Source organism: Nerophis lumbriciformis, linkage group LG23 (assembly GCF_033978685.3).
Source record: "Nerophis lumbriciformis linkage group LG23, RoL_Nlum_v2.1, whole genome shotgun sequence".
Taxonomy (NCBI): Eukaryota; Metazoa; Chordata; class Actinopteri; order Syngnathiformes; family Syngnathidae; genus Nerophis; species Nerophis lumbriciformis.
This window is the reverse complement of record NC_084570.2, coordinates 29420554-29442757: the sequence shown is the minus strand read 5'-3', so window position 1 is coordinate 29442757 and position 22204 is coordinate 29420554. Positions and strand designations below refer to the sequence as shown.

At 40.9% G+C, this 22204-nt stretch overlaps 1 protein-coding gene across 2 annotated transcripts in view; it reads right to left on the bottom strand.

The window, feature by feature from the left end:
- Window positions 1-2889: 2889 nt before the first annotated feature.
- The window catches only part of fmoda (fibromodulin a), a 32768-nt gene continuing 13453 nt past the window's right edge, over window positions 2890-22204 (bottom strand). The window contains exons 4-7 of one of the 2 annotated variants that reach the window (XM_061984835.2): window positions 14622-14762; window positions 14282-14549; window positions 9970-10145; window positions 2890-8092 (exon numbers count right to left, since the gene is read on the bottom strand). In XM_061984835.2, coding sequence (XP_061840819.1) covers window positions 9994-10145; window positions 14282-14549; window positions 14622-14762 — 561 coding nt within the window. In that variant the 3' untranslated portion in view covers window positions 2890-8092; window positions 9970-9993. Of the gene's footprint in view, window positions 10146-14281; window positions 14550-14621; window positions 14763-22204 lie in introns of both variants that reach the window. The other variant, XM_061984834.2, reaches the window with a different exon arrangement.

Sequence of the window (22204 nt, the reverse complement as noted above, 5' to 3'; positions counted from 1 at the left end):
AATTGTTGCGTCGGACCAGTTCTTCCTCCAAGGGAATCTAAGTTACTGGTCAATCCCAAGTTCTTTCGATGACATATATGCTGAGTAAGAAGGACCATCAAGACAGAATTGGAATATTTTCAAGTTTATAGCAAAGCTTTGGGAGATCAATTTAATTAATACATTCATATCGGCTGCTCTAGTTGATCTGGCATTCCAAGGGAAAAACACACTCTTTTCACATAAAGAAAGCCCCCATCTCCCCCCCTCTCAACACTGATAAGAAGAGAGACGTGGGGGTTGTTTTCACTTTCCGATGGTTTACGACACTAACCAGGCATCTGAAATGTCTAAAGAAACTGGTAGAATATCCAAAGGAAAAATACTAGCTACTCAAACATGGCTATGAATAGAGAAATAATTCTTATGCGTGAGGTGAGGATGGGATCGTAGATCGACCGGTAAATTGAGAGCTTTGCCTTCTGGCTCAGGTCCCTCTTCACCACAAACGGATCAATACAGCGTCTGCATTACTGAAGACGCCGCACCGATCCGCCTGTCAATGTCAGGATCCACTCTTCCCTCCCTTGTGAACAAGACTCTGAGGTACTTGAATTCCTCCACTTGGGGCAAGATCTCTTCTCCAACCCGGAGATGGCACTCCACCTCGAGAACCATGGACCCGGACTTGGAGGTGCCGATTCTCATCTCAGTCGCCACACACTCGGCTGCGAACCGATCCAAGTTATGTCTTGATATTAGGGTTGTCCTGATACCAACACTTTGGTACCGGTACGAAAACGTATTTTGATACTTTTCATTACTTTTCGATACTTTTCAAAATAAAAGTGATCATGAACATGTCACAAAGTGTTGGTGGCGAACCCCAAGATGCAGAGAAGGTAGACTTGGTACAGGAAAACATAATTTAATGTCCATGAAAATAAGGCAAAACACAAACCAGGAAACAGGCACAGGCAAACTGGAGACAGGGAACAGGAACGAGCAAACAGGAACTAGGAATAACTAACGGCTAACTGGATATAGCTAACAGAAAAACAAGAAGTTAGGAGACAGTAAACTGTAAATAGCTATAGGAACTATTAAACAGGAACAGCTTATCGCAAACAAAGACATCGACAAGTATCAGCTCGAACGACAATACTCCAGCCCTGACTGGAGTGCAAAGTAGGTTCAAATAGCAGCTGGCTGATTGGCACCTGGCCACACCTGGTGTCAATCAGCCACAGCTGAGGGGACACAGCACTCAGAGAGACAAACAGGAAACTGAACCAAAATAAGAGTGCTGACAGGAAATAAAACAAACACAGAGGAAAAACTAAAACTTAACCAAACTGTCAGGGACAAGCCTGACAGAACCTTTTTTATTTTTGGCTTCATTTTAACAAAAAAAATCTTACAATACATTAAAACGGTGGTCAGCAACCCGCAGCTCTAGAGCTGAATGCGGCTCTTTAGCGCCGCCCTAGTGGCTCCCTGGACCTCTTTCAGAGATGTATGAAAATCGAAAAAAATGCAGAAAATGTTTTTTTGTTTGTTTTAACATAGTTTCTGTAGACAAACAAACATGACACAAACCTTCCTAATTGTTAGAAATCCCACTGATTATGTTATACATACTTCACTGATGAGAGTATATGGCAAGCACTGTTTTGTCTTACTAATTTAAACGATCTTTGAACTCACCGTAGTTTGTTTACATGTACAACTTTCTCCAATGCTGCCACAGAAAAATATGTTTTATGCCACTCCTTTATCTCATTTTGTCCACCAAACCTTTTATACTGTGTGTGAATGCACAAAGGTGAGCTTTGTTGATTATATTGATTTGCTGAAGTGCTAATCAGGCATATTTGGTCAATCCATGACTGCATGCTAACATGCTGTTTAGTCTAGCTGTATGTACATATTGCATCATTATGCCTCCTTTGTAGGTATATTTGAGCTCATTTAATTTCCTTTACTTATGTCCTCTGTGTATTTAATTTACATTTGCATGTCTCATGACACATTATCTGTATGTAATATTGGCTGCATTTCTGATAGTTGTTTGTGTGCCATGTTGTTCCAGACCACAGCAAACGTTACCCAGCTTGCAGATATTGTAATAAATTCATTAGAAAAAGACAGCTTGCCGTTTCCTTTAACTTGGACACACACATCTATACCTTTGGCCATTCTGAGCCAGTCATTTCCAGAAGTTATCTCATCCTGTGAGTAGCCCTCCATTTTACAAATGAGTTCCATGGGGACAGCGTGGCGAAGTTGGGAGAGTGGCCGTGCCAGCAATCTGGGGGTTCCTGGTTCAATCCCCACCTTCTACCAACCTAGTCACATCCGTTGTGTCATTGAGCAAGACACTTCACCCTTGCTCCTGATGGGCCTGGTTAGCGCCGTGCATGGCAGCTCCCGCCATCAGTGTGTGAATGTGTGTTTGTGAATGGGTGAATGTGGAAATACTGTCAAAGCACTTTGAGTTCCTTAAAAAGGTAGAAAAGCGCTATACAAGTACAACCCATTTACCATTTACCATTCCAATGTTGCAAAAATGTGTCGAATAAAAATTAGAATACACCATTTCTGTCAACAAAGATTTGTGTCCGCCTTTGATAGTAGGCTAATAAAGCTAATATAGACACTTACACCATGTGTTGCCTTCATTATAACACTTATATAAGGCATTTAAATTTTTTGCGGCTTTGTATTTTTAGTCCAATATGGCTCTTTCAACATTTTGGGTTGCCAACTCCTCCATTAAACATATGGTTATAATTGCACTCAAAGAACAATTTTAGAAAATCAAAATTGAAATAAAAAGGTATTGAATACGCTGGGTGTTACGTGCAGATATTGTGGATCCCAAATAACGCAGAGACGGTAGCTACGGCAAAAAGTCTTTATTCTTGAGGGTAAACACAAAAAGGCAGCAGACAAAAAGTGATGGCGGCAAAAACTAACACACCATGAGAATACTACAAAGGATACACCAAAACACAAAAATAAGGACGCTAGGCAAAACCCGGAAATACTGGGCAGACCTGGGAAGCAAAGACAAGGATTCTGTCCAGTGATATCAAGGACACTGGGTCCCATTCAGCAATAAGTTCCTAACTTTTCCTCTTATCTTTCTTCCTAAGTGATTTCCTAAGAGGAGTCAATTCAAATTCATGACGTGTTCTTAAACCCCCAAATTGTTACCACCTGCTGTTCTTAAGTTGCTGAATGCCAAATGGTTAGCGCGTGCGTGTCTATCATAATTTGCATATAAACACGCCCTTATTTCCTCAGTATGCATATGTAAACGCCCTTAATTCCATAATTTGTATAGGTAAACGCCCTTAATTCCCCGTATAAGGGCACAATTCCGGCGGAAAAGCCGAACACCAAACACAAGGAGAAAACACAAGCAGATTACAGAAGAGAAATTCGTATTATCCCATGGGGGAAATGCATAATGTAAAAACGTAACTTTAAGAAAGGGGGGACTGCAGCGTTCAAATAAATATTCGTCATTTGGGGCAAATAGGTATACATGGTGGTGAAATATGCGCTCCCTCTCCAGGGCACGATCTGCGGCATCTTTCAATGGCAGCAAAAGCATTGCCATTGTGTGTGTGTGTGTGTGTGTGTGTGTGTGTGTGTGTGTGTGTGTGTGTGTGTGTGTGTGTGTGCGTGCGTGTGTGCGGTATTTTGAAATGTCTATATATTGCTCATTTTGCTATATGTCTGTCTGTCTTATCTACACTATATTGCCAAAAATATTTGGCCACCCATCCAAATGATGAGAATCAGGTGTCCTAATCACTTGGCCCAGTGTATAAAATCAAGCACTTAGGCATGGAGACTGTTTCTACAAACATTTGTGAAAGAATGGCCGCTCTCAGTGATTTCCAGGATAGGATGCCACCTGTGCAACAAATCCAGTCGTGAAATTTCCTCGCTCCTAAATATTCCAAAGTCAACTTTGTTATAAGAAAATTGAAGAGTTTGGGAACAACAGCAAGTCAGCCACCAAGTGGTAGGCCACATAGTGAAGTGAAGTGAAGTGAAGTGAAGTGAATTACATTTATATAGCGCTTTTTCTCAAGTGACTCAAAGCGCTTTACATTGTGAAACCCAATATCTAAGTTACATTTAAACCAGTGTGGGTGGCACTGGGAGCAGGTGGGTAAAGTGTCTTGCCCAAGGACACAACGGCAGTGACTAGGATGGCGGAAGCGGGGATCAAACCTGCAACCCTCAAGTTGCTGGCACGGCCGCTCTACCAACCGAGCTATACCGCCCCGTAAACTAACAGAGAGTGGTCAGCGGATGCTGAAGCGCATAGTGCAAAGACTTTCTGCACAGTCAGTTGCTACAGAGCTCCAAATTTGATGTGACCTTCCAATTAGCCCATGTACAGTACGCAGAGAGCTTCATGGAATGGGTTTCCATGGCCGAGCAGCTGCATCTAAGCCATACATCACCAAGTCCAATGCAGTGGTGTAAAGCACGTCGCCACTGGACTCTAGAGCAGTGGAGACACCTTCTCTGGACTGATGAATCACGCTTTTCTATCTGGCAATCTGGTGGATGAGTCTGGGTTTGGAGGTTGCCAGGAGAACGCTACATTTCGGACTGCCTTGTGCCGAGTGTGAAATTTGGTAGAGGAGGAATTATGGTGTGGTGTTGGTTTTTCAGGAGTTGGGCTTGGCCCCTTAGTTCCAGTGAAAGGAACTTTGAATGCTCCAGGATACCAAAACATTTTGGACAATTCCATGGGATGGCACTTCAAGTTCATATGTGAGTCAAGGCAGGTGGCCAAACACTTTTGTATCTCTATCCATCTATATATCTCTCTATATATATATATATCCATATCTATCTATCTATGATATTAATGTAACATTAGACAATAGAAGTAAGGGAACTTGTCACACTTAAGAACAAATAAGCCACCCAAAGAGTGCTCTGGAGCACTCGTAGATTTTGTTCTTACCCACGAACAAATCCCAGCTAAGAAAACATTGGTGAATACAAAAATCTCCTTAAAAACTTCGTAAGTGGGCCTATGAGCAAAATGTGTTCTTAAGAACGGTTGCTGAATGGGGCCCGATGTGTTTGTGGTACAACGCTCCGGCACGCAAATGCTACACCGGGACGGTTTGGTAGCGCGACCCTTAATTGGGATCAGGTGTGCTCTGAATGAGAGCAGGTGCGGGGACAGAGACAAAATTACACCAGTTGCTAAGACTACCACACTGGGTTTTTCTTGTTGCACTCAAAGAACAATTTACAATCCTACATTTTACGTATAGTCTGCCATAATCCAGGATTAGGTTAGAATAGACTAAAAAGATGTATTGACATTTTGTTAAATACTTCATGATTTATGGTTGCCACTCTTTGTCTGTGATTTAAAACAATACAATCCTTAGTAAATACTAAAAACAATACCAAGGCAAAAAGTACACATACAAGACATGTAGCAGGTAAAACACACATTTGTTAAAGATAAAACACAAATTGTAGCAATTTGTTACAAAATTCAGTCATTTCATTTGCAATGGTTTGCGCTACGTGGGCGGTTTGAACTCTGCAAATATTTGGTATCAAGCCAAGCAGCTGTCTACATTATGCGCTCAACAGGATGGTTACCATATTTTACGGACCATAGGGCGCACAGAATTATAAGGCGCACTGCCGATGAATGTCTATGTTCAATCTTTTTCCATATATAAGGCGCACCGGATTATAAGGCGCATTAAAGGGGTCATATTATGATTTTTTTTTTCTAAATGTAAAATACTTCCTTGTGGTCTACAAAACATGTAATGGTGGTTCTTTGGTCAAAATGTTGCATGGATGATGTTTTATAGATCATCTTCAAGTCACTTTTTGACAGTGGCTTCCGGATGCGCCGTTTTGTGGGCCGTCTTATTTACGTGGCTCACCTTCGACAGCGTCTTCTCCCCGTCATCTTTGTTGTAGGGGTGTAGCGTGCAAGGATAGTAGTGGAAGAAGTGTCAAAAGATGGAGCTAACTGTTTTAATGACTTTCAGACTTTACTTAATTCAACAACGGTGCAGCATCTCCTCATCCGGAAACAACAACAAGGCCTGAAATGTGTCCCGTGAAAAAACATCCATCCATCCATCCATCCATCCATCTTCTTCCGCTTATCCGAGGTCGGGTCGCGGGGGCAGCAGCCTAAGCAGGGAAGCCCAGACTTCCCTCTCCCCAGCCACTTCGTCCAGCTCCTCCCGGGGGATCCCGAGGCGTTCCCAGGCCAGCCGGGAGACAGTCTTCCCAACGTGTCCTGGGTCTTCCTCGTGGCCTCCTACCGGTCGGACATGCCCTAAACACCTCCTTAGGGAGGCGTTCGGGTGGCATCCTGACCAGATGCCTGAACCACCTCATCTGGCTCCTCTCGATGTGGAGGAGCAGCGGCTTTACTTTAAGCTCCCCCCGGATGACAGAGCTTCTCACCCTATCTCTAAGGGAGAGCCCCGCCACCCGGCGGAGGAAACTCATTTCGGCCGCTTGTACCCGTGATCTTGTCCTTTCGGTCATAACCCAAAGCTCATGACCATAGGTGAGGATGGGAACGTAGATCGACCGGTAAATTGAGAGCTTTGCCTTCCGGCTCAGCTCCTTCTTCACCACAACGGATCGATACAGCGTCCGCATTACTGAATCTCACGATCCACTCTTCCCTCACTCGTGAACAAGACTCCGAGGTACTTGCTCCTCCCCAACCCGGAGATGGCACTCCACCCTTTCCCGGGCGAGAACCATGGACTCGGACTTGGAGGTGCTGATTCTCATCCCAGTCGCTTCACACTCAGCTGCGAACCGATCCATTGAGAGCTGAATATCCTGGCCAGATGAAGCCATCAGGACCAAATCATCTGCAAAAAGCAGAGACCTAATCCTGCAGCCACCAAACCGGATCCCCTCAACGCCTTGACTGCGCCTAGAAATTCTGTCCATAAAAGTTATGAACAGAATCGGTGACAAAGGGCAGCCTTGGCGGAGTCCAACCCTCACCGGAAACGTGTCCGACTTACTGCCGGCAATGCGAACCAAGCTCTGACACTGATCATACAGGGAGCGGACCGCCACAATCAGACAGTCCGAAACCCCATACTCTTTGAGCACTCCCCACAGGACTTCCCGAGGGACACAGTCGAATGCCTTCTCCAAGTCCACAAAGCACATGTAGACTGGTTGGGCAAACTCCCATGCACCCTCAAGGACCCTGCCGAGAGTATAGAGCTGGTCCACAGTTCCACGACCAGGACGAAAACCACACTGTTCCTCCTGAAAAACCAACCGACCGAAACTTACTAATAATTAAAGTTCCTTGGGTGAATATTGTAAACTCACTACACCGGTATGTTTTAGCGCTTTCATGGCGAGTTTACTGAGAGATATAAGTAAGAACTTTACATTACGCAATTTTTCAGGATTTATGCAGATCCCAAATACAGATCAGCAGGTACCAACCAGAAGGTAAGAAAAGTTGCTTTTGCGTAATATTGCGAAACAAAACGCCAGGTAATATGTCTTACCTTATACACACACCATAGTAATACTCCTATGTTGAAGCAGAGTACAATCCATCAAGTGGTCGGCTTCATAGCTTACCAAAGTCGTACTAAAACATTTTGATAAATTTTTTAGCGCCGTGTGTAATGTTCTATATTTTCAATGGAACATATAAAAGGTTGGTGTTGTTTACTTGAGTCATATTGCAGTCTACACGTATCTATTGTGTTTGACTGCCATCTACTAGTCACACTTAACATTAAACCAAGTACCAAGTAAAATGGCTTTGAGGTCGGTAAGCACAACCAAAATTATTCCGTACATTAGGCGCACCGGGTTATAAGGCGCAGTGTCGAGTTTTGAGAAAAAAATAATAATTTTAAGTGCGCCTTATAGTCCAAAAAATATGGTACTAAAAATAATACCATGGCTAAAAGTACACATATAAGACATGTAGCAGGCAAAACACACATTGTTAAAGATAAAATGAACACTTAGCGTGGGTTGAGTTTTTTCTTGCCCTGATGTGGGATCGTTGTAGCTTGTACTGCCCTTTGAGACACTGTATGAATAAACGTTGATTGATTGATTGATTGATTGATTGATTGATTGATTGATTGATTGATTGATTGATTATGGACAGACAGTCAAGCAGTACACAGAAAAGCACAGGACAAAACAGACACAAGTTGGGTTGTCATTTAGCTGTAGTGACCGGTCATGATTGTTGCCTGCAACTCCAAATAATAAAGAACATAGATCATAGAATATTTATTCCATAACTTCACACGAGTCAGAAGTCAAATATTAAGACTACTTGATTAAATATATGTATGCAGAGAAAAAGAGCAAGAAAAGTGTAATAAAAAAAGCCAAAATAATGATTAATTAAAGTAAAACGAGTGTACGTCTTCTATCTCAGCGTTTCTTAACCATAGGGCCGGGGCCCGCTGTTGGGCCGCGAACGCCACCTAGAGGGCCGTAAAAAATATCTGTTTTTCTCAGCTGTGATCCGTACTTACACTGTTCCACCACTTGTGGCAGTATTGACAACATCAAACAAACAAAAGAAGTCTGGAGCTAAAGTCATAGAAACGTTTCTTAAGCGCAAAAAAATTACTAAAGTGGGTGGAGCTGTATTTTTGTTTGCACTTTAATTTTATTGACAGTTTATTTAAAAAAACATATATATTATTTATTAATTTAATTAGATTGTTTATATTTTAGCACTGCATAATTGTAGGTTAATTGATCTTTCATCAGTTTTTACGAGTCCCTCCTTTTGCTGAATATTTGATTAGTATTTATTTCGGAAATCAGCCTGACCTAAGCCTTGATGACGAACACATGCTTTCATATCATTTGACGAGGTTGATCCTGTTAAACTGTAAGTAGGTTAGATATAATTATTGAATATGATTAAAATCAAGAATGTTAATATTTGAATGGGTCCCGGGCCCATGTGTAGTGGAAGAGGTGGGCCCTGAGGTCAGAAAGCTTAAGAACCCCTGCTCTATCTGAACTAAAAGAACACATACAATATATTGCCAAAAGTATGTGGCCACCCATCCAAGTGATGAGAAGCAGGTGTTAAATTTTATACTAGGCCTGGTGTATAAAATCAAGCACTTAGGCATAGAGACTGCTTCTACAAACATTTGTGAAAGAATGGGCCGCTCTCATCCAGTCGTGAAATTTCCTTGCTCCTAAATATTCCAAAGTCAACTTTATTATAAGTGAAGAGTTCGGGAACAACAGCAAGTCAGCCACCAAGTGGTAGGCCACGTAAACTGACAGAGGGGTCGGCATAGTGCAAAGACTTTCTGCACAGTCAGTTGCTACAAAGCTCCAAACTTCATGTGACCTTCCAATTAGCCCACGTACAGTACGCAGAGAGCCTCATGGAATGTTTTTTTTATGGCCGAGCAGCTGCATCTAAGCCATACATCACCAAGTCTAATGCAACGCGTGGGATGCAGTAGTGTAAAGCACGTCGCTACTGGACTCTAGAGCAGTGGAGACGTCTTCTCTGGAGTGATGAGTCATGCTTTTCCATCTGGCAATCTGATGGATGAGTCTGGTTTTGGAGGTTGCCAGGAGAACGCTACATTTCGGACTGCATTGTGCCGAGTGTGAAATTTGGTGAAGGAGGAATTATGGTGTGGGGTTGTTTTTCAGGAGTTGGGCTTGGCCCCTTAGTTCCAGTAAAATATACTTTGAATGCTCCAGGATACCAAAACATTTTGGACAATTCCATGGGATGGCACTTCAAGTTCATATGTGAGTAAAGGCAGGTGGCCAAATACTTTTGGCAATATAGTGTACAACATACCTGACTATGTATATACATAGTACTCATATTTATTATCAAGTATTTGATCACCCATGATGCAGTTGAGGTCACTTCAAACATGAAACAGACGTAAACCAAGTCGTCACCTTTGAAGAGGCTGTGCGGTGCGTTTAAACGTCGATGCTGGAGGCCAGGCGCAGGCAAAGCGACGAATCGGACGGGATGTCCTGGCGAGCGATCTGGTTGCCGTCCAGGCGCAGAGTTTCCAGTCTGGAAAAGTTGTTGACGTCCACGAGGCTGCAGAAACTTCCCAGTGTGAACTCTGCAAGCACACAACATCCTTGTTGGCTCTGCTCACTAATGATGACAGCAGAGAAGGGATTTGTGCGGCCCCATTTCTGTTAATGGTAATCATTGTGCAATATAGTCCACTGAAAACGATGGAAAGCGACACTCTACTTAGCAACCGACGCTGTGGTCAAAGTTGGAATAGCAATAAAAAACACATCTGTAGATATTCAACTCTACTGCCCTTTGGTGGCTGAAGTGGATAGTGCACCCAGCCAATTCGTCACGTTTCATGTGTCAGGTAATCCCCTTCCTACTGTGCGTACATTTGAACATGTAATGACAGCGATGACTCTGTTTCAATGCTTATGCAAAACTAACATATTGCGGCATTGTACGAACTATAAGCCGCTACTTTTCCCACACTTTGAACTCTGCGAATAATAAAACAGTGTGGCTAATTTATGTATTTTTTTCCGCTGACGGCCATATTATATTGTATTCAACAAATAGTTTTCATATTACACAAACAGTGACACTGAAAAGGTGTGTTATTGTTTGTGTTATGGCGCCATCTTTTGAACAAGTTTGCTAACTACAGGCACTGTATTTAGTGCTTTCAAACGGAAGTAGATGTGCTGTTCCGTCTTCTAGCCATCCATAGCGTTCCTACTCGTATGGATTCTTCATTCATCACTCCAAGCAACGTTTGTAAGTTTTACAATATAACTAAAACTATTCTTATTTACTAAAGTGTCCCATGTGTGATGTCTGTAGGAGTGTTTCCATGCATATGTGTACGTGCTATCGTAATGTAATCAAGCTCGCGTCATTAGCATTAGCTAATATGCTAACACGTTTCCGAGTGTCTGTGTTAGTATTATTAACTTACAATGGCATTTTTTTATATTGTTTCAGTTGGGTAGATTCACCAAAACGTCACCGTGGAGTTATTGAGTCTGTTTAGCTCAGTGCTACTCAAATATTTTCTGTTACGCCCCACCTTGGAAGAAGAACATTTTTCGAACCCCCCACTCTCCACCGTGACTATAAATAGTATAAATGGTCTATAAAATTGTTATAAGTTTACCTCTGCAAAATATTATAAACTCTTTAACATTAAAGGAAACAACACACCGATCCTTCCTTTCTCCCATCGTGGTTACAATGAAGCCAAGGGATGCATACGCCTCGTCATATTCTGGTATGGGCAAAAAAAACATGCACCCCCGGCATCACACCGTGCTACCCCACTATTTGAGAAGGACTGGTTAAAGAGCTTGCTTTCGCAACTATTAGGTCCATGACAATGACTTCTGTTTGAAAACAATTAGGGGTATGTACCATATTTTTCGGCCCATAGGACGCACCAGATTTTTAAGGCGCATTAAGAACCCTTTGTTATGATTATTTTCTACATGTAAACACTTCCTAGTGGTCTACATAACATGTAATGGTGGTTCTTGGTCAAAATGTTGCATAGATTATGTTTTACATAACATCTTCAAGTCGCTTTCTGACAGTCTTTTCAGGATTCCTCGTTTTGTGGGCAAACATATTTATGTGCCTCCACGTTGACAGCGTCTTCCCTCCACCATCTTTGTTGTGGTTTTTAGTACTTCCATACCAAGTCTACTGACAGTAGACTCAGTATGGAGCAGTGAGAACTGTATGCTACTTTGTATTAAAGGATGAATGCCCCACAATAAGATAGAGAAAAAGAAGAAGCTTATTGACTACAATGGCGGACGAATGCACATTTTCAGCACTTATGCAGATCCCAAATACACATCAGCAGGTACCAGAAAGTAAGAAACGTGGGTTTTGCATAATATTGCAAAACAAAACGCCAGATAATGTCTACTAATAGGTGCCATTTTGGGGTCCTTTTACAAACACACCATAAAAATACCGTATGTTGAAGCACAGTACGTCTGACTACGGTAGCTGTCATGCTCCGACAACCCATCAAGCAATGCGGCTTCATAGCTTACCAAAGTCGCAATAAAACATTTTGACAGATTTTCCAGCGCCGTGTTTACTGTTCTATATTCTCAATAAAACATCAACGTTTTGGTGTTGCTTGCTTACAGCTACTTGCTAGTATCATTTAATGAACAGGCGTCAAACTGCAGTCCACATATATCTCTTCTGTGTGACTACTGTTTACTGCTCACACTTATGAATACGCCGTGTACTAAATAAAATTGTTTCGAGGTCGGTAAGCACAACCAGAATTAATACGTACAAACCCCGTTTCCATATGGGTTGGGAAATTGTGTTAGATGTAAATATAAACAGAATACAATGATTTGCAAATCCTTTTAAACTCATATTCAATTGAATGCACTACAAAGACAAGATATTTGATGTTCAAAATCATAAACTTTATTTTTTTTTTTGCAAATAATAATTAACTTAGAATTTCATGGCTGCAACATGTGCCAAAGTAGTTGGGAAAGGGCATGTTCACCACTGTGCTACATGGCCTTTCCTTTTAACAACACTCAGTAAAGGTTTGGGAACTGAGGAGACACATTTTTTAAACTTCTCAGGTGGAATTATTTCCCATTCTTGCTTGATGTACAGCTTAAGTTATTCAACAGTCCGGGGGTCTCCGTTGTGATATTTTAGGCTTCATAATGCACCACACATGTTCAATGGGAGACAGGTCTGGACTACAGGCAGGCCAGTCTAGTACCCGCACTCTTTTACTATGAAGCCACGTTGATGTAACACGTGGCTTGGCATTGTCTTGCTGAAATAAGCAGGGGCGCCCATGGTAACGTTGCTTGGATGGCAACATATGTTGCTCCAAAACTTGTATGTAGCTTTCAGCATTAATGGCGCCTTCACAGATGTGTAAGATACCCATGTCTTGGGCACTAATACACCCCCATACCATCACAGATGCTGGCTTTTTAACTTTGCGCCTATTACAATCCGGATGGTTCTTTTCCTCTTTGGTCCGGAGGACACGACGTCCACAGTTTCCAAAAACAATTTGAAATGTGGACTCGTCAGACCACAGAACACTTTTCCACTTTGTATCAGTCCATCTTAGATGAGCTCAGGCCCAGCGAAGCCGACGGCGTTTCTGGGTGTTGTTGATAAACAGTTTTCGCCTTGCATAGGAGAGTTTTAACTTGCACTTACAGATGTAGCAACCAACTGTAGTTACTGACAGTGGGTTTCTGAAGTGTTCCTGAGCCCATGTGGTGATATCCTTTACACACTGATGTCGCTTGTTGATGCAGTACAGCCTGAGGGCTCAAAGGTCACGGGCTTAGCTGCTTACGTGCAGTGATTTCTCCAGATTCTCTGAACCCTTTGATGATATTACAGACCGTCGATGGTGAAATCCCTAAATTCCTTGCAATAGCTGGTTGACAAAGGTTTTTCTTAAACTGTTCAACAATTTGCTCATGCATTTGTTGACAAAGTGGTGACCCTCGCCCCATCCTTGTTTGTGAATGACTGAGCATTTAATGGAATCTACTTTTATACCCAATCATGGCACCCACCTGTCCCCAATTTGCCTGTTCACCTGCGGGATGTTCCAAATAAGTGTTTGATGAGCATTCCTCAACTTTATCAGTATTTATTGCCACCTTTCCCAACTTCTTTGTCACGTGTTGCTGGCATCAAATTCTAAAGTTAATGATTATTTGCCAAAAAAAAAAAAGTTTATCAGTTTGAACATCAAATATGTTGTCTTTGTAGCATATTCAACTGAATAAGGATTGAAAATGATTTGCAAATCATTGTATTCCGTTTATGTTTACATCTAACACAATTTCCAAACTCATATGGAAACGGGGTTTGTACATAAGGCGCACCGGGTTATAAGGCGCACTGTCCGTTTTTGAGAAAATACAAGGATTTTAAATGCGCGAATGGTAAATAAACATTAAAAACCATTATATACCTGCGGCTTATAGTCTGGTGCAGCTAATACAGGTAAAATTATTTTTTTCCTTCTGAAATTTGGTGGGTGGGGTTTAAATATTGATGTGCTTTATAGCCCGTAAATGATAGTACTTATAGTGTTGCTTTTGCAGGAACATCCTTGGTGGTCCTGCTGGGTCTCTGATAGTTGGTCATCCTGGCTGGTATACGCCCTCTCAGGTCACGTCTTTACCTGGGACACTCGGCCCCTCCATCGCTCACCTTTGATCTGGTTGGCCTGCAGGTAGAGATGCTGCAGGGCGAGGCTGACTGGAGGGATTCTCTCCAGCCTGTTGAAGCTGAGGTCCAGCTCCACCAGCGCCGTCACGTTAAAGGCGCCGGAGGGCACGCCCGTGTTGGTCAGCTGGTTGTGGGCCAAGCGCAGGTACTGCAGCCGTGTCAAACCGCCCAAGAAGCCCTCGGACAGAGAGGCGATGGAGTTGGCGTCCAGGTAGAGCTGGTGGAGATGCTCGGGGAGACCCTCTGGGACCTTTGAGGCAAAGCATTTTGACGACCGCAAATTAAAAAAAAATTTTTTTTATAACTGTAGGTAAAAACGCACCTTAGTCAACTTGTTGTTGCTGATGTCCAACAGTGTGAGGGACGCCAGAGACTGTAGTGACGCACCCATGTCTGAGATAGCGTTGTCATGCAGATGCAGGATGGTGAGGTTATCCATTCTGGCTAGATCTGAAGGCGTTACCTAGGCAACGTGTGATAAAAGGCCCATCAACAGCAAAAACGTAACAAAAGAAAAGGTACGCACTTCTCACACACTAACAAACTTTATGTTCCTGAAACGAAAGATTCCTGTTGACATGTGGCTGTGCAATAAGTATGTTGTGGGAACCCTGCGTCTTTAGAGCTGCACTGGAAAATTAGTCGACAGCCATTGGTTAGTTTATTGGCTAGCGCCGCTCGAATCGACTCTCAATCAGTGTGGAATTGTGCTTGCCGGTTCTAAACGGACATTTGCAGGGCTAAAGGTGTGTCCAAAGTACGGCCTGCAGCTAATCTTTTCACGGCCCGCGGCACATTCTAAAAATATTAAAAAAAAAAACCCAACTACTTAAAAAAGTGGAATAAAAGAGCAAACAGGTGAAATGTAACAAGAGAAAGTTGCAAAGTTGACTCTAATAACACAAAGCTTCTATGCAGGCAGTTTGTCTTTTCATTAAAGTTGTCATTGTTGAAAAAATAATAATGAATCAAAATTGATGTTATGAATTGTTGACCTATTCAAGGCTGCAATTATTTCACATCAAATATTCCACTTTGAAATATGTTTTGGGTAAAATATTGCATATTTTGTGTTTGCCATAAAAATATTTTTATGACAAAAACGACATAATATAACTAAGCAAAAACATTTGTAAAAAATGTATGACAAATGGATAGGTCTGAAGCTGCTCTGGAAATTTGCGTGTTGAAAGTATATATATATAACAGGACAGAATTGGACAGTGCTATAGATCCAGACACACATTTTTTTTCTCACATGGACAATAATTGTTTATATTATACAGAAGTACAGTACAACACCAACATTAATTCCAATAACAAACTGTCAATTATTCACATTAACTGCAGAAGCTTGTATGCCAATTTTAACAATATGAAATCATTTTTGGAACAATTTAAAGAACCTTTCAAAATTATCGCTGTATCAGAGACATGGATGGATCCAAAAAAAGGAATGGACTTTGGACTAGAAGGATATGAACTCAATTATATTAATAGAGTAAATAAGAATGGAGGCGGAGTTGCTGTATATGTGATGAAGGACTTCCATTACAAGGTGGTAAAAAACATGTCACTGGCTATTGACAATGTTTTAGAGTGTATAACCATTGAGATATGTCATGAAAGAAGTAGAAATGTATTGATCAGTTGTATATATAGGGCACCCAACTCAAGTATTGAAGGATTTGAAGACTGGATTAAGGGAACTTTCAATGGAATCAGTCAAAAAGTACTTCTTTTATGTGGAGACTTCAACATTGATCTCTTGAACCCCAACAAGCAAAAGTCCATTAATGATTTCACAGATACAATGTATAGTATGAGTTTGTATCCCCAAATCACAAGGCCAACCAGAATTGCAAGTCACAGTGCTACACTTATTGACAATATCTTCACTAATGTCTTTGAAAATAATACAATAAGTGGACTGTTAATAACCGACATCAGCGACCATCTGCCAGTCTTTACTATTTATGATGGGAACTACAGGAAGAAGAATATTGACAAAAAGACATTTCAAAGACTATGCACAGAGGAAGGAATGATTTCCTTCAGGAAGGATCTGAGGAAACAAATTTGGGACAACGTATATAATGAAGATGATGTAGATGATGCATATGGGAATTTTGTTAACACCTTTCTTACACTCTATGATAAACATTGCCCATGGAAAGAACGTAGTAAGAAGCAAAAGAAAAACAACCAACCATGGATGACAAAAGGACTGAAAAATGCTTGTCACAAAAAAAACACATTGTATCGAATATTTATAACACAGAGATCTATAGAGGCAGAAAATAAGTATAAGAAATATAAAAACAAACTAATTGGTATACTACGAACATGTAAGAAGGAATACTACAGTCAATTATTAAACAAGAACAAAAACAACATGAGAGCAACATGGGGCATCCTAAATAGCATCATTAAAAATGGTGCTAAGAAAGATTACCCCCAGTACTTTCTAGATGGAAATACAAAAAATGACAATATGAACCAAATAGCTGAACGTTTCAATGATTATTTTGTTAATATCGGAAAAAATCTGGACCAAATAATTCCAAATGCAGATGATGGGTCAGTTGAGGCCTTGAGTGAGCTCATAGACAGAAATCCCAATTCCATGTTTCTTAAAAGTGTAACAAAAGAAGAAATAATCAAAATTGTAAAAAATTGTAAATCCAAGACCTCAACCGACTGTCATGGAATGGATATGGTAACGATAAAAAAGGTTATACAAGACATTTCAGAACCTCTGACATATATCACCAATGTATAATTTTTAACCGGTAAATTCCCTGATATAATGAAAATTGCAAAAGTCGTACCAATTTATAAGAATGGAGACGTACACCAGTTTACTAACTACAGACCAGTTTCATTACTTCCACAATTCTCCAAAATCTTGGAAAAATTATTCAATAGTCGATTAGATTTATTTATTAACAAAAGTGGGACGCTTGTGGAGAACCAATATGGATTCCGAGCAAATATCTCAACATCAATAGCACTAACCAAAATAACAGAGGAAATTACCAATGCAATAGATAGTAAAGAATGTGCGGCCGCAGTATTCATGGACTTAACAAAAGCATTTGACACAATTAATCATGATATTTTAATACGAAAATTAGAACGATATCAGAGGTTTGGTATTGAATTGGGTAAGAAGTTATTTAACCAACAGGAAGCAATATGTAAAGATGGGTGAAAATATGTCAACACGGCTAGATATATCCTGTGGTGTACCCCAGGGGTCAATACTGGGACCAAGATTGTTCAATCTTTATATAAACGACATTTGTAAGGTTACGAAGGACTTAAAGTTGGTTTTATTTGCAGACGACACAACTGCTTTCTGTTCAGGAGAGAACACACAGAAGATAATACAAATAATAAGAGAAGAAATGAACAAATTAAAAAGATGGTTTGACAAAAACAGACTATCTTTGAATCTCAGTAAAACTAAAATAATGCTATTTGGTAATAGTAGAAAAGAGCATCATACACAAATACAAATAGACGAAGTAGACATAGAAAGGGTAAAAGAAACTAGATTTTTGGGAGTATTAATAGATGATCAAATGAACTGGAAATCTCATATACAAAACATACAACATAAGGTGGCAAAAAACATTTCAATAATGAATAAAGCAAAATATGTCCTGGGCCAAAAATCACTACATATTCTCTACTGCTCGCTAGTGTTACCATATCTGAGTTATTGTGCTGAAATATGGGGAAATAACTACAAATGTGCGCTACATTCGCTAACCGTGTTACAAAAAAGATCAGTTAGAATAATACATAATGTTGGATATAGAGAACACACAAACCCTTTATTTATTAAGTCAGAAATATTAAAGTTTGGTGATTTGGTAAAATTGCAAACAGCTAAAATGATGTACAAAGCAAACTATAACCTGCTACCAAAGAATGTACAACAATTCTTCTCAACTAAAGAGGAGAAATATAACCTTAGAGGAAAAAATAATTTAAAACATTTATATGCATGTACAACACTTAAAACTTTTAGCATATCAGTATGTGGAATTAAATTATGGAATGGATTAAGTAAAGAAGTTAAAAATTGTACTGATATGATCCAGTTTAAGAGGTTGTTCAAAATAATAGTGCTTACAGAGTACAAAAAAGAAGAATTATGAGAAATACTTTCAACCTTATTGAAAATAAGATATTCTTCATCTCAGTATGTTAATAATGACTGAATTAATTAATTAATTACATATTACAAAACTGTTGTATACTAATTCATAGATGTTATTTTATTATATAAAAAGGTCAGTAAATGATTCTATATATTTGTAAACGCTTGAAGTGGGAAAGGGGTAGGATTAAATAAGCTTTGCTTCTTCCTACTCCTTTTCGGGCATGATGTAAAATGAAATGATATGAAATTGTGTGATGTATTATGATGTAAGTGTGTTCATGTTCGAAATAAACTAAAGAAAGAAAGAAAAGAAAGAAAAATGTGGATGTTTCTCTAGAAAGTGCCTCCGCAGGTTATATTCCTTTGAGACTGTTTACTTATTTACAAAGTAAACACATCAGCTTTCAACCTGCACTGTCAATCTTATATATATATATATATATATATATATATATATATATATATATATATATATATATATATATATATATATATATATATATGTATATATATATATATATATATATACACATATATATAATTTATTGTTCTGCACTCGCTACTTGTTTCCAGCGCGTGCAGCTAGACAAGGGGTCGGCAAACTTTACCACTCAAAAAGCCATTTTGACCCGTTTCACAAAATAAAGAAAACAATGGGAGCCACAAAACTCTTTTGAAATTTTAAATGAAATAACACTGCATAGAAAGTTTTTTTTTGCTTTGTGCTATGTATAAACCAGGGGTCTCAGACACGCGGCCCGCACCTTAATATGAAAATGTAATGTTAGTGCGGCCTGCGAGTTTTATATGAATGCCGCATATGTCCGGGCCCTCTACTCCTCCTACTTATAGCGCACACACTCACAGAGACTTTGGGGGATTGTCCTGCGGGGAGACATGGCGGGGGGATGAGGATGCCTCCTATGGGGCTCCAGTTCTCCTGTCTTGTCCATCCCTCAATCTTAGCCGCATATTAGACACTTAGGATTTGGGGGGCTCGGCTTGGTTAGGATCCACCATGACCTTGATGTCCCCCAATTTTTATCGCAATATTAGTTCCTGTAATATTCTTAGGTAATACGATCTCCGAGCGGTCCCTGAAGTATACACGAATATGATTGGCCCAAGGAATGAGGTACTTCCTGTTTAAGCGTTGCCGGAAATGTGATGTGTTATTCCCACTAGTCGTGAATAAAAGTACAGTTAGCAACACGTCGTGTGTTGGCTCAACTTATTTCCACAACACGGAACAAGACATGGTGTCAGAATAAAAGGAAAGAAGAATTTTGCAACAAGATGGACGTCGCCGGAGTTCCTTCACCTCGAATGGATTGGGATGCGAGCAACCTGCCCGAAGCATGGCGGAAGTTTAAGCTCCACGTAGAGTTGATGTTTTCTGGTCCTTTTAAGAAAAAAGGAGAGGACGAAAAGTGCAGCTATCTTCTCATTTGGATTGGCGAAAGAGGACGGGACATATATAACACATGGACACTTACAGACGACGAACGTAAGGTACTGATTACGTACTATGAGCGCTATGAAGCATACGTCATGCCGAAGTCAAACATAATATTTGCTCGTTATAAATTTCACGAAAAAGTCCAAGGAGCCAACGAGCCATTTGAACAGTTTTTGACGGATTTGAGACTGCTTGTGAAGGACTGCAATTATGCAAACAAGGAGGAGATGGTGAGAGACCGTGTCGTGTTTGGGATCCACTCACCTAAAGTAAGAGAAAAGCTACTAAGTGTCGGTTCCGATTTGAGGTTGGATAAAGCTATAGATATAGTCAGGTCTCATGACATGGCACAAGCACAGCTCAAAACTATAGCTAGCGGCCTGCACGAGCAGACTGTCCATGCTATCAGTCGCCATTATCCAAGGAAGACAGCTTGGAAAACGCGCCATGACAAGACAACAGAGCACACCTACAGACCTGATGGGGACAGAGAGCGTCATAAAAGTTGTGGCTACTGCGGAAACAAGCCTCATGGAGCAAAAGACTACTGTCCAGCCAAAGGTAAACAGTGCAAGATATGCAGCAAATGGAACCATTTTGCAAAAGTATGCCGCTCAAAGCAGAGTACAGGAGTGCACACTGTAAGTGAAATTGACTCACTCAGCAAGACAGACAATGAAGAATTATTTATTGATGCAGTTACACAAGGCAGCGGTAACAAAAGAGAAACTGAACAGGCATATGCAGATGTGTTTGTTGGACCAAGTAAAACTACTGTCACCTTCAAGCTAGACACCGGGGCTTCAGCTAATGTCATTCCCACTAATGTTTTCCAAAGGCTTGGGATACAGGACACACTACAACCAACAACACGCCCTCTCTATGGCTATGAGGGTGAGAAGTTATCCATCAGAGGAAAATGCAACATTAAATGCCAGTACAAAAGCATCCATCTGACATTAAAGGTCCACATCGTTGACACACAAGCTCCTCCTGTGTTAGGATTAAAAGCCTGTTTGGATTTTGGACTCATTAAACTTATACTGTCCGTGCACAGCACACCTGAGACATCGGTTATGGATGAGTTTGCTGATGTGTTCACAGGAATAGGACTGTTTCCTGGAGAGTGTACAATTCACATTAAACCCGAAGCAGTACCTGTAGTTCACCCACCTAGGCGCGTCCCTCTGGCCCTTCGTGACCGCCTCAAAGAGGAATTACAAAACATGGAAAAACAAGACATCATTGTAAAAGTCACTGACCCAACCGAATGGGTTAATTCAATGGTAGCAGCAGAAAAACCACGCACAGGAAAACTAAGAGTATGTCTGGATCCAAGGGATCTAAATAAAGTCATCAAACGCCCGCACTACCCCTTACCTACCCTTGAGGACACCACATCCAAATTGGCAGGAGCCTGTTTCTTCAGTGTAATGGATGCAAGGTCAGGCTACTGGGCCATCAAGCTCTCAGATGAGTCCTCAAAGCTGACAACCTTCAACACTGTTTTCGGACGATACAGATTCCTCCGCTTACCTTTTGGACTGATTTCGGCTCAAGATGAGTTTCAGCGTAAAGTTGACGAGACTTATGAGGGTTTGCAGGGTGTCACAGCAATAGTCGATGATATCCTCATCTATGGCAAGACTAAAGAAGACCATGATACCAACCTCCGTGCAATGTTGCAGCGCTCCAGGGAGCGAGGAGTTAAGCTCAACCCAGATAAGAGTACAATCTGTGCTACTGAAGTCAGCTACTTTGGGCACCGAATCACCAAGGATGGAATCAAGCCTGATCCAGCCAAAATTGCAGCTGTGAAGGACATGGAGCCACCAAGAGACAAAGGTGAGCTGGAAACAATCCTTGGCATGATTAACTACTTGTCCAAATTTGTCCCTGGACTGTCTGATGTCAATGCACCCATGCGTCACCTATTAAAAGATTCGAGTGAATTCAGATGGGATGCACAGCAGGAGGAAGCATTCGGAAAGATTAAAGAGCTCCTCACTCAGGAACCAGGTCCAGTGTTAAGGTATTTTGACCCGAGCAAGGAACTCAGACTCCAAGTTGACGCATCAAAATATGGATTAGGGGCAGTACTATTACAAGAAGGAAAGCCCATAGGCTATGCATCTAAGTCACTAACTGATTGTGAAGTCAATTATGCACAAATTGAGAAGGAGTTATTTGCTATTCTGTTTGGGTGCAAGCGTTTCCACCAGTACATATATGGTCGGCACATCACCGTGGAAAGTGACCATAAGCCACTTGA